Here is a 14,076-nt window from a genome sequence, read left to right on the forward strand (position 1 = left end):
TAACTCCTACGTCCCTCTGTGATGCCTGTTGCAGGAGTTCACAGACCTCACAGACTTTAGCCAGAGACAGAGCTGTGCATTGTAATAAGATAAGAAAGGACAGGTGGCCCAGTGATCAGGTGCCAGACTGCCTGCCTGCTTTAGAGCTGAGCTGAAGCCTACTGTGCGTCTACTATGGCTCCCCACGATTGTCTCCACATTAAGCTCTGAAACAGTTAAGAATTGAGAGAGAGCCTCTTCAACCTGCCACAGGTAATTACTTGGGCCACAAAAATGCTGAGCTATTTGGCGACTCATTCACAACCGAAAGCACCTGCTGTACCACTACCACTAGAGCGATAGCCAAACAGCCTAATTCTACTTGATCTTTCCTGCTTGAACAAACTCTTGGACAGTCTTATCAATAACTGTTAACATTAACAACTGCATCCATAAGCCACACACCAAAGAACTTCAGACTCTAACCTATGACATCAACAGGACAACTGTATATTCAAATATATTGGCTTAGCCTAAGCCAATATATTTTACACAACAAACCATTGGATAAACGTATATTACAAGTTTCAAAACTTAATGGAATTCCCCTTTCAAACAAATCAACAGGGCAGTATGACTCTTACCTTGCAGCTGTTTAAACCGTCCTTCCAGGATGTTAGAGTACTGAACCTGATTAACGAATGCTGCTGGGGATAGGCAGGGCTCTCTGTCCCTATGGTCCCACTCCATGGCCATTTTTCTGATTCTCTCTCCTAAATATTCCTCTCAGAAACAGAATGAATGGGAGTTCTCCTGCATAGCACAGCAGGGGCAACCTTTCCCACTAAAAATGTATTGAATCCTTTAGAGGGTTTTGCAAAAGATAAAAAGTTTTGTATATCCAAAATGCCTAAGTTCAAGCTCCTCTTCTATATTCCCTCAATGCTGGGCCTCAGTGAGACACAACACAAGCTTGAAAATGCTGCCGCCTGTTCTCTTCTTCACCAACTGTATGTCCCACCTTGTCCAATGAAAACACAGCAGTGCGTTAACGGGTGGAGGATTTTTTCAAAGAGTCATTTCAAGCAAAACTCAAGAACAAAATGTTCTCCTGTTTCACCTCCTCCTGTGAAGAATTTCACCACACTTGTGGCCTCTGTGCAAAGTGAAAATCTTTAGTTGCACTCCCTCGTGGTTCTAGCAAAGGAACACTAGCTACTCCTTCCCTCCAAACTCTGAACACGCATTTGGTGCAGCAGAGCACAGCAGAGCAGGCTAACCGGCTGTGGTCGGATAGCTGTGTAAACAAAGCCTGCTGTGCCGTCTGAAAATTGTGTCATTTGCATAAGGTGTGTTTGAGGGAGGAGCACAAAGGAAGAATATGGTGGAAGGATGAGGAGAGGGAGGAGGTGTAGAGGTGGACTAAACCATTAGAGTTCCTTGCTCAGTGTAGCTTGAGGCGGATTATTCAACTCCACCTTAATTCCATGAAGCACCGGGGTGTGGCCTGCAAGAACGTATATCATGAAAGTCCCCATCAGATCGCATCCACTTATCCTGTTGTCTTGCTTTACAGTTGCTTATTTCTATGAATCTCTGAGACGGCATTTGATCTCCTTTATTCTGCTCATGGGGTCTGCCTTATGATACAGAGTTAAGACAGGAAGGAAGTTGTTGAGTCTGTTTCAGCAACGCAACAAGCTCTTTCCTGTTTGAACAAGATTTGAAATTGTGAACTTGTGTGTCTGTTTGTCAGGCAGATGTTTTGGGCGTGGGTGGTGGATGTGAGACATTACCTGTCTAAAACAATCATAGCACTATACTGTAATAACACAATTTATGTCTCACTAGATTAGGGACAAATATAGAAATGATGTCTAGCACCCCTTGTGAAGGAAACAGTGTTTCTTATTGGCTCTTTAAATGTTTACTGTGAAGGATTTTTTCCACTGTCCAATTAATTGATTGTTTGCAAACACTGGAGGAAAAAAATGGACTTGCTGGGATTTGGACATGACTAAATAATTATTTTCCTCCACCACTGAATAAAGGACTGTCGCATCATAGAAACAGTAATTACAACCTTTTAGAGCATACTTGAGGTTCACAGGAAAGTTTATGTGCACATGATTTTCATAGCTGTGCTCCTTAATAGAGCACCAATAATAAAGCAGTATTTATTTAAATCTGTGTAATACACACAAACATTACTGCCAGTGGACACTAGTCATTCAAAGAAAATTAGAAATATATTTTAAAAGTTGAATAACTTATTGAATGGTAGGTTTACTCTTTTTTGCAGCTGCTAATTGTGTCCCAAAACAGTAAGGCAGGGCTACAGATGTACTAAATGCCTGTGTGTGCAAAGATTACACAAGACTGTAAACATAGTGAGGACTAAGGTCACAGCCTTTTTTACGAGTGCATGGCTTTTTGGTCTGGTCAGGGGGCAGTGGTAAAAACGCCTGGTTGTTTTTTTGATCTGCATTTGTCCAGATGAGCAGGGAGCATCTGGATGGGTCTCATTAGAGGACCAAATGCCCCGGGCCTTCTGTGACTGGGTATTTATGGAGGGGGACTGGACTAATGAGATCCAAGGAACACACTTCCGTCTCAGGAACAGAAGCTATGCTATGGACACATGCAGAGAAAAATGAAGAGCAGAGAACTGCTAAACCTCAGTAATGGCCATTTAAAATCCCATAGGGCATATATAAGACATCACAATCCCAATTAATATGAGAGACAGATGTGATGACAGGTTTGTGTGTTTGGCATATGCGTCTTAAGATATTATGTTTAAGGCAATTTCCTCCCTACACAACCCATCAGTCATTTGGATATACTAAATAAACATAGCCATGTTTAACAGTTAGTTTTAGTATCTTGTGAAACATGAAAACAAACAGTGAGAAAGTTTGCCAAAGGGAGCTGTGGGAGAAACTCACTGCATTGAGCAACCAGGAATTAACGATAATTAATGGTGGTCTGGTGCAGTGAATGAACACAGACGAGAAAGGAAAAGATGGAACCTGCTGGGGGACTAAACACTGCCAGAGGGAGAAAAGAGAGATCTATTGTTGAGCATGTAAATTTTATCCGTCTGACAGTACAACCCTTTCTAAGGACCTAGGGAGGGCGGAAGGCTAGACCATATTCCAAATACTGGCAGTAAATATCTGATCTGAAGGGGAATCCCCATAGAGCAAGTAGGGTTGATTTCTCATGAGAGTCCCACAGTCACTCAAGTCTTAGTCTCAGTATTTCCAAATGTGTCCAAATATGAGAAAGTCAATTGATGACACCCCCCCCCTTGCTCTTTCTCACTCTGTAAGTGATATTTAACTGATTTATCATATGTATTATAATGAAGTGCACATGTTGGGAAGGGTAACATAGTGGAAATAAAAGAGATATGGATTCTTTTCAAAGTGCAAAGCCTCATGCTTTCTTACAATGGAAGCTCCCACAAGTAAATACATGTACATGTACATGTGTTTCTTATAAAAAGGCAGATTCGTACAGCTTGCCTTGCTACCCACACAATATAGAAGAGTATATAAGTGGTTGTTTATGCAAATTACAATGATCTTAACACAGTAAAACAAGTGGCAGCCACTCCTGTCATACCAGGAGTGAAATTATTTTAACAGACCGGAAGGGTGTAAGAGGTGTGAACCAGGAAATGAGGCGATCATATTACAGAGAGAAAAGCAGAGAAAGTTTCATTGAGAAACACTGTGAGAGAGAGAAGCTAAGTAAGCAGCAGCTTACATGATGCAAAAGGTCTTGACATTTAGGGAGAAGTTGTAAAAGGTGGGCAGGAGCTGCGCCAAGGGGGAAATAGCTGCTACAGCATGTCAAAGAATGTGCACATCAAGCCCACACTTGTCAAACAGAGATGGTATCACAGGTATTCACATGGGAGCATGCGCGCACACACACACACACACACACACAGAGACACACACACACACACACACAGAGACACACACACACACACACACACACACAATAATTATATGACAGCAAGTCATATACAGTACGATCTGATACAGGCAACACCCAAAGTGTGTTTCTTTTTGCATGAGGAAATGAGTGGGGCTGTATTTGTAAGTGAAATGAGGGTTTATCTTTCAGAAATACTTTGACTACAGCGGTGCTCAAAGATCAGAGCATGTGGTGTCTGCTGCTTGTGAGTGTGTCAGTACAGAGTGTGTGTTTCTACATGCATGTTTGTGTGTCTTAGTGCCTGCCTCTTGCTCCCCTCTGCTGGGTTCTAATGATACTGCAACTTGTTTTGGCTATTAATAACTGACATTGTATCTTTAGAGTGTAAAACCAGGAAGGTGCAGAGTAGTGTAATGAACACACACACACACACACACACACACACACACACACACACACACACACACACACACACACACACACACACACACACACACACACACACACACACACACACACACACAGGATGTACTACAACAACTAATAGAACCATCAGGGTTTCACCTGGGTCACTTTAGTTGGAGCCTCTGACAGGATAGGCTGCCCAGACAGAGATGCACTGGCAAACCTTGGAAGGATGTCAATACTGTCAAGGGTTGGGAGTAAGGTCGGGAATAAAGCCGCATTCAGGAGGAAATTGGCGCTGTATCAAAAAATGCAGCCTCCTCATTTCAGTAAGACCCCTGCTTAGGCACAGCATGGGTTCCTTTAATACAAACACATTGTCATTGCCAAAAAAAAAAAAAAACTGGATACACTTTGTACATTCCTGGAATGGTTGTTTTTTAAAATAATTCATTATTATGAAAACTTTAGATGGTTAAAGTGTTGCTATATTGAGGATTTTCACCACACCTCATTCTATCACTGCTTATTGCTCTTTGGTGAACTGACTACACAACTGCCTGGCTTTGTCCTCCTTTTGGAGGTATTTCTGTCTTGCCCTATAAAGAGAGAATTGCGCCTTTTGGGACGGAAAAGAATAAAGTTCATTCCTTACTCTACAGTCTAATTAGATTTGTGCAACTTACTGTTACTCTGTGATTTTGTCTCTTCATGTCATCTGTTTCTCAAACTCCTGTTGCTTATTCAAAAATGTTATTCTAAAAAGAGCTGCCATATTGGCCTACATATAAGACATGGATGTTGTCTCTGATGACTATATTTGAAAAAAAAAAAGGATATGCTTAATTATACTCAAGACTAGAGAGTTCACAACAATAGATTACCTGTTTAAGTGGCGTGAACACGTTACTCAGTTACAACGTGAGAAACAGGCTTCCACCAAAGTTTAAGACAAGCGTGTGTAAGTATGTGACTAAAAAACATAAAGTAAGAATACCTTTTATTGTGATACAACTGAAAGCTTAGGACATTACCAAGATAGGATAAGATAAGATAGACTTTATTAATCCCCAGCCTGGGAAATTCAGGTATGTAAATGTAAGACTATTTAAATGTAAGACTATGCCGATTTGATATGACACAAAATGGGCATTTTAATCAGTATTCTCTAACAGTCATTTTAATTACACACATACTACAACATTTTAAGGTTGTAAAACCTATTGCCACTTCAAATACATTTTAAATACCACAAGTTTAAAACAATATGATGGCTATTCACTATACATTCAATAGTGTTAAAAGTATCAAAGCTACAAAAAAATAAACAGATCTACAATCAGATTTACAACCCCAGGCTGAACAGATGAAACAATACAGAAGATAATAAAATAGTCTTCAACCATTACTATTAACATTATTACAAATGTGTTGGTATGTGTTCAGTGACTTTTCTGTCCCAGCACTGTGTGCAGGTTGTGATTAAAAGTTGTTTTTTTTTTTGACTATCCTATTTTGTGTGCAGAGGATTTTTCCTTTCTTTTCTCTGTGGTACCGAAAGAGCTATCACAGTTTTTATGTACTTGCATTGTAATAAAGTTCATAAGTCTGGTATCGTAACAATGTTGACTAGATTTATTAACTAACCAGTGGTGTAATCATCACACTAGTATTCCTAATAAAAAAACAAGGAACTAAACGCTGAGGTGAGTCATGAAAAGCTGCAATATTAGAAACACCTGTAAGATAATCAAAACCAACACAAAACACTACCTCACCTCAAAAATGATCTCAAAGCTGAATCAACACTTCTCTAACACAGTGCCCTCAAATGCGAAACATTACAATATATATAATGTATCACAAGTCTTAAATATTACACTTTTGTTAAGTTCTGTGTTAATCCTAAATTGCAAATGGGAGTGTAAGCCACCTTGTCATGTCCTCATTTTTTGCTGAGCAATGTTTAAAACAGAACCAAGTGCTTGTCAATCATCATCACACACCTATAATATTGGTACATGTTGAGAGCCTACTAGCATGTACATTGGTGGGGCCTGAAGTGTACCGTACCTGCAAGAGCCTTGATGCGTGAGCGCTCAAAGAGGCGTGCTGAACTGTTCTCATTATCCCAGTCAGTCTCTGCTGCCAAGTCCCAGCGGTTGTTGATGTCATTATACTGCTGCTGGATCTCCAAGCTGTCAAAGTCTGTCGGCGAGATGGTGCTCATGATGTCCAGGCTGGAGGAAAACACATTCAACCTGCAATTCAGACACAGAGACACAAAAGCATCCAAAGTCAGTGCATACAGAGGAAGGAGAATACATTGCATGATACCAGAAGCTTCAAAAAACTGACCGTTGAAATGTTTGCGAGCGTATGTTTGGAAGATTTAGTTCAGGGACTGAGCATCTATTTCTATCCCATCAGAGGTCAGATGATGTACTGTAACACACATCACCCACACTCTTCTCACTCTGGCACTCTAGTTTTATGTGCTCAAATGACAGTCATATGCAAATAACAGCTTGGACAGTACAACTGCCAGAGTGTATAATGAGATAAAAACTTTGAGATAATTTCAGCAGCTGCCATAAAGTCGTTAACTTAGCCAAACAAAATTGAATATAACCGCTCCTGTAAGCCAGGGCAACTCCTGAGTGGCAATGGCAGAAACAATGTCTGATTAGATCTTGAAGTGCACATGTGCAGAACACACACGCGCGCACACACACACACACACACACACACACACACACACACACACACACACACACACACACACACCTGACCTCCTTGTTTATGAAGTATCGATTGTTGCTATATGAGGGTACCTTTGTTATCATAACTGGATGCTGACTAGAAACAAGCAGGAAAGTAGGGATGTTGCATAAGCAACACCAGCTCTAGCACTGAGTACAAGGACATGGACTGTAAAATAAACCTACTGTTTTATTCTGTGAGTATTTCACCAATCATGGGCGGTAGAGCAATGTTTGATGAGCAGGCCCCCATACTATTTGTATCATATGTTCTACCAGCATGTGCACTAGGTTGTACATACATTACATGCTACAAGCATATTATCTGTGAAAGTAGCAACTGTATCCCACAGGGTGTTATTTTTATGACTAGTACAGAATTTGCACCAAACTGGATGTTACAGACAGGCACAGACCGCTACTACATAAAATGTAGTATATCCCAACATACCATAACGTTACAAGCATCATATTCTCATAACATATTATTCTTGCCATCAAGGAAAGCACTTCACATACATAAGAGGGTGTTAACCCAATATTTGACATTTTTTTCATACATTCAGATTAAACTATACTAACTCGGAATAGATTCGCTATACATCACACCTCAAACATTTTGTATCAGTAGGAGCATTTAATTTGTGAACAATTTCACTCCCATTGTTTAAAAAAAACACTAATGACCATATGACCAGACAGATCCTCCCCTTTGCATTATGCACTGGTACCCAATGGGGGGCCTACATAAAGATTAAACCCCCCACCAGAGACCCATTAACCAACTGGGGCCATTTGTCTAAGAGCACTGAACAGATTAAAAGACAAGGTTGAGTAGTTAGTTTGCTAATACCTGTTAGTTTATCTTTTGTTGTGTCTAGCAGCAGTGGCTGACATCTATGGAGATGATGGATGAGAGAGACAGGATGGTGGTAGAAAAATATGTTAGATTACGATGTATTAATGTGAGAGGATGGATGGAAGAGATTCCAGGGAACAAACAAGGTGGTACTGTTGAGCAGTTTAAGCAGGCCAGCCAAGCAACACATCTCACATTAATTTATTCATTAAACAGAATATTCATTCTCTGTTCTTTTCCATGAGGTGTGAACACTTTGGACTACTAGACAAGTCATGCTAAGTCAATGCGTGATCTAAATCGATAACAGCTAGCTGCTAGAACCAATACCTATCAATACTGTGCACAGCCAGTGTACAGCCAGAGTTGGCCCATATATATATATTCACTGCATCATTAAGTGCAAAAACTTACCAGTAGACAGGTAATAGCATCAGGCATGAGACAGTGCAGGTTTAAAAAGCCTAACTTCATGTTCAACTCAGAAATCTCACCCAAACACCTGTTTGCATCGCTGTGTTAGCTATTCTGTCTTAAAACTGTGAGCAGGGAGTTCAGTCACAGTTATTATTTGCAGCTGTATAGCATGGGGGCAACTTAATGTGTCACTGAGCCACATTATTAGGCTTCTGTTCTGTTTTCTTTTTTAGATTGTTTCTTGGCCATTTCCAATTTGAAAAGTGTAGAGTACAGATACAGGCAGGAAACAAAGACAAACCCAGGAATTAGAAGCAATACAGGTCCATATCCACAGTCTAACCAGGCATATTGTAATCATATTGTGTGCAATTTACATCTATTAAGCCGCTGGGATGCATTGTTTTTAAGGATGATTTTATCAACCAGAGACACTGAGATTTATTTATTCATTCATTACTTATACTAACTGTATCTATAGAATTTGACATCAAATGTCACTGATGGCAAGCCATGCCATTGTTCATTGACATCACAAACCTAACATACACCTTAAGCTGTTAAGTCAAACAAGTCACACACATTCTAGCGACAAAAAAAAAAAACAAAAAACAAAAGCTAGGTAAATCCTATTAGTGGCAGATTAAGAAGTGGCTGGGAATAGAAACTAAATGCAGGGATTAGAAAAGAAGGCAGAACAACGCCTCCACACTGCCCCCCGACCTGTCATCTCTCCACTCACTAGCACCCCAGGACTTGGCTAATGCCTTGAACCCACTGAGTGTGTATGTGTGTGTGAAGCTAGTCAGTTTAGTATTGTATCTTTCATTTATAGGTTGGATATTCACTAAAATCAAATACTCCCACAGTCATCTTACAAACATACATTTTGACAACTCTAGCCTATTTCACACCATGACCCCCTCAACATCCCCATGTCAAATTATGGGGCAAATTAATTAAGAAATAAATAAAAACTACTGGCATGCCTTAACCATGTATCTTAGTGTGGTGTAACTAACAAAGAGCTAAGTGGTAAGATTTCATTGCAGCTTAAACAACCAAAACGTCATGGCATGGAAGCAAGAGCCACAAAGAGGACACACTATCCACGAAAGGCCTGGCAGCGATGAAGTCCATGACAGTCTGTCGGTGGGAGTGGACCACGGTGGGGGCTGGAGGGGGGCAGGACCCGTGAGGTCACAAGAGTCTGGCTGAAACAAATGAAGGGCAATCCTTCCGTTGTTGTGGGTAGGAGGAGGCTCGGCTCAGTGTCTGTGCTAATCTCTCCTCAATGGATCAGACCAACAATCCCCTGACCTACTATGATACAACCTACTGTACTCGTCCTCGTCCTCCCACACACACACACACACACACACACACACACACACACACACACACACACACACACACACACACACACACACACACACACACACACACACACACAGTGCTTCTAAAAGCCGCAAATACTAATCCACCCACTCAACACATAACTATATATTGTATCGGGATTCAGCACACAAAATGGGTAGGTACACATACAATCATGCTAGCCTGACTGATGTACAATTCCTTCTCCCTAGTCCAGAGAGAAACCAAATCAGAGACTGAAAAGAACCCCTTAACTGTAACTTTGCCATGCTGCAAAACTGAAAGCCATTAAGGAGCCTTTTGAGTCCATTTTTGATAAACAAACCATCTGGAGACATCAGATGTTAGCTCCAAAGCTACTGTAATGCAACCTCCCACAATACTGCTCATCACAGACAGGCAAGCAGTCAGACAGATGTGCCGCAAAAAGGGGGCATAAAAGAGGTTCTATGAAAGAAAATCCCCTCAAGTCCTAATCCACAGACACACAAAAGACACATTAATGTAATAAAATGTACAATCTGTCACGTATCCTTCATATGTAAATATTAAGGATTTAAAATATTACTCTTTGACGCTTACTAGAGTCAAAACAAGCTAAAAATAATACAAAAGAAATAAGCAGCCATGTTGGCCTGTTATTGCTATTGCTTGGTAACACAGCAGTGCTGTGTGAACACAATGAGTTAAGTGGAATAGATTCAATGACAGTATGTATTCAATATTGTTATGAAATATCCTCAAGCTCGGTAACAAGGCCTGACCTACATGGAGGCTAACCTTTTCAAACATGACAGCAATATGCTTTCTCTAAACTCAAATTAGAAAGTAGGATATGTATCCTTAAGTGTGCCTGTCCAGAACAATAGTGTTTCTGAAAAAGGGAAGCGTGAAAGTGGGGCACCGAGGAATGCCTCAAGGCTAAACCCCAGTTTCTGACCGGGCAGACACACATCAGCCTCTCGCTCACAGCAGACTAGCACCAGCGATGAAAGCAGGGCAGAGCCAGCAGCATGATAGGCAGCACCACCACCTCTTTCTGTCTCACTCTCTGTCATCCCTCCTCCCCTTCTAGAGCTGCTTCCCTTTGCCCAGCTGGTCTGTTTGTCACTGTTCCCGTTAATCAGGGAGAGAGGAAAAGAGAAATACAGCCCACAATCAGTTGCCCGCAGGGAATTATTCTTGTGCACATTAGCCAGCCACACTGCCACCATGCACCAGGGGAATAGACAAACAGAGAGACATACACACAACCATTCACTGTAATGCCAAACAAAGGAGTTTTCAGCCTACCATGCAACTCTTACCAAAATCGACAATATGACACTGATATTCAAAATACACAATCATTGAGTTTTAAATATTTTACTAAAAACATATCTTCGTGACTGTAAAACAGTCAAGTTCCAAGCTCAGGTGGCACAGCTATGCTGCCCCATATCAGTCTGCTTGTGATACTCAGATGAGCCTGGAGGGTGGGGAGGCAGATCACAAAATGCAGCGCACAAAGCCCGCCCTGACAAACTGGCCCCATACAATGGAGGAGTCAGCAGAGAGTTGAGGCCAGCCGTTCGAGCCTTTCCTGTTTGCAGAGATGAGGCAGCCAGAGGCACATATACATCAGAGGCCCCTCCACAGGCTGCTGATCCTGGCCTGAATGCCCTGCTGAATAGGACCACAGAGGTCCTTTGTTGACCTGTAGCATCACATTCATCAAACACTCAAGCGGCCAGCATCATGCCCTCTACACATGGACATAGACAATTTACTCTGTACACAACACGATGGTACAAAATAAATGTCTTATTTGAAATGGGATTTTTTTTTTTGTTTTTGGACTGCTATAGATAGATAGATAGATAGATAGATAGATAGATAGATAGATAGATAGATAGATAGATAGATAGATAGTAGAGCTGCACAATTAATCGAAATTTAATCAAAATCGCGATTTTGGCCGCCACGATTATACAAAGCCAAAATCGCGATTTTTTTCCTTTTTTGTCATTTTCTGTATTATTTTATAAGTGGGCGCTCTTCTGACTGCAGCATAAAGAAAAACAGTATATTTGTCCACCAGCCACCAGGGGGCGGCCGTAGTCATAGAGCACGCCGCATCGCATTAGTAGCCACCAACAAGCAAGCTAAACTCAGCTCCTCTCCGCCTAGCGCGGTGCTATCATACCAGTCAAATTCAAGTGGTGAGAGCGAGAGGGATTGGTAGAGTGACCATTGTAGAGCCGATTTCTGAATCAGTGAAAATAAAGATGAGTTCTGGTGAAAATGACTGAACAGACAGTGGGAACAGAAGTTGATCAATCTTCCGGAGGTGAGGAGTCTGAGCTCGTTCCTCGAAAGGGCTACACATCTGTTGTATGGAGCTATTTCGGATTCAGAAAAGGTGATGTCGAACAAAAGCAGGTGTTGTGTAAAGACTGTGGGCGAATTGTGTCCGCTCCGCAGGGGAACACAACTAATCTGTATAACCACTTAAAGAAGAATCATTTGGGAAAATACGACGAGTGTATGAAAAGAAAAGTCCCCAAACCCCCGCATATCCGTCCCAAACACCCAGCGCAGACAACCATAAATGCTACACTTAATCTTGCAACACCATATGCATCAACATCAAGAAGACACCAAGAAATAACACAAGCAGTTGCCATTTATATAGCCAAAGCCATGGCTCCCATTAACACAGTTAACAACGAGGCATTCAAAGAGATGATCAAAACACTGGACAAAAGATACGAGATGCCATCCAGAAACTACTTCTCAAAGGTGGCATTGCCAGCGCTGTATAAACAATGCCTTAAACTACATTCACTCTGCACTGGATAATTGATTATTGTTTTTTACAGAAGTGCAATAAAAAAATAAAAAATAATAAAAAAAAAACTTTTGCATAATCGTGATTATAATCGAAATCGTGATTTTGATCCAAATAATCGTGATTATCATTTTTTCCATAATCGTGCAGCCCTAATAGATAGATCATCATCACACAAGAAATTAGAAAATCAGGTACACCTATATCCACATATGGGCAATGAAAGAGCATCTGTTTTGTAAACAATGTCCATCCCACATCTCATATCCAAATGAGTGCTTATTATGTGAATTCAATTTTCAAAGTAAACCATGTATTCTTATGTCTTAAATAATCTTCTATAGTGCCACAGTCACACTGTCTTGTTTTCCAATGACTCCTCTATGAAGCAGTGCAGCACTGACACATCACGGGTGTCAGGGTGAGAAGAGATGCACTTGCTTATCTGTCAATGAGAGGCACAAGTAAGCAATCAGTAGGAATAATAAGTTTGGCCCATCCAAAGCATTAGCCTATTTACATTATGACTACTTTTATCACTTTTTGTTCAGAATTACCACAGTATAGCCAAAGCGCATTTGGCTGGATGTCACAGTGGCAGCATCAATCTAGAGGGCTGCCAGCAATCCAAATGAAAAACATTAGAGAATTAAATATTCATGCAAATCAAGCTAATGCATCGTGGATTGGTTCTTGCCATTTTAAAACACACAAAACCAAGTTAAACCATAAGCACTGCCAGCATGCCTAAAGATCTGCTCCTGCATGTGTGTGTGTGTGTGTGTGTGTGTGTGTGTGTGTGTGGTGGTGGTGGTGGTAACAATGCACGGTTGATCAAAAGGCTCACAAAAACAGCCAACTCAAGAATCTTTACCATTCTTCAAAAATATAACATACAGCACCTCACACCAGTAAAACCACTCAATATATATAAGAATATGGACCTATATATAGGACCCAAGCAACACTCCTACATTTTCATCAACTGTTCTCAAACCATCTGTTGATCCCCTCAGATCCTAATCCAACATCTACAGTTTATGTGCATGTGTGGAGGAGGTGTTTTTAACCTTTGCATCAAAGAGGTTTTATTTTTTTGGTCTTTTCCTAGACCTTAAAAAAATATAATACGTATATTTTAATTTTCCTTTTGCTTCCTAGCGTCTGTCTGCTGGAGTCTGATACAGTTTAATTTTTACCAGTAACTCCATGATTACAATTTGACAGAATATGTTAATTTGGTTGCTAGTTAACAGTAGAATAAAACAAGAAATATTGGGATAGGCTGGAGGATAGCATGCCACAATTAAATCACTAGCCTGTTCTCTGTAGTGGAGGTGTCAAACAGCTGCTGCTTCACGTCACAATGGGCTCTGAGCCTTTATTTTGTAAACTGCAAACTTTGGTAAAAAACAAGTTTGGTAGACAAAAGGCAGTCTTACAATACAACACTAAGATGCTGTAGTTTCTAACTGTAATTTACGAGAAATCTGTCC

The 14,076-nt window shown here is 40.8% G+C and overlaps 1 protein-coding gene across 2 annotated transcripts in view; it reads right to left on the reverse strand.

Moving 5' to 3' along the window:
- Window positions 1–1,265, reverse strand: part of LOC121617839 (spectrin beta chain, non-erythrocytic 1) — a 34,390-nt gene extending 33,125 nt beyond the window's left edge. For both annotated transcript variants that reach the window (XM_041953077.1, XM_041953078.1), the window contains exon 1: window positions 624–1,265. In XM_041953077.1, the coding sequence (XP_041809011.1) occupies window positions 624–735 (112 nt within the window). In that variant the 5' untranslated portion in view covers window positions 736–1,265. The remainder of the gene's footprint in view (window positions 1–623) is intronic.
- Between the last annotated feature and the right edge of the window lie 12,811 nt (window positions 1,266–14,076).

The sequence above is a fragment of the Chelmon rostratus genome, chromosome 14 (assembly GCF_017976325.1).
Source record: "Chelmon rostratus isolate fCheRos1 chromosome 14, fCheRos1.pri, whole genome shotgun sequence".
Taxonomy (NCBI): Eukaryota; Metazoa; Chordata; class Actinopteri; order Chaetodontiformes; family Chaetodontidae; genus Chelmon; species Chelmon rostratus.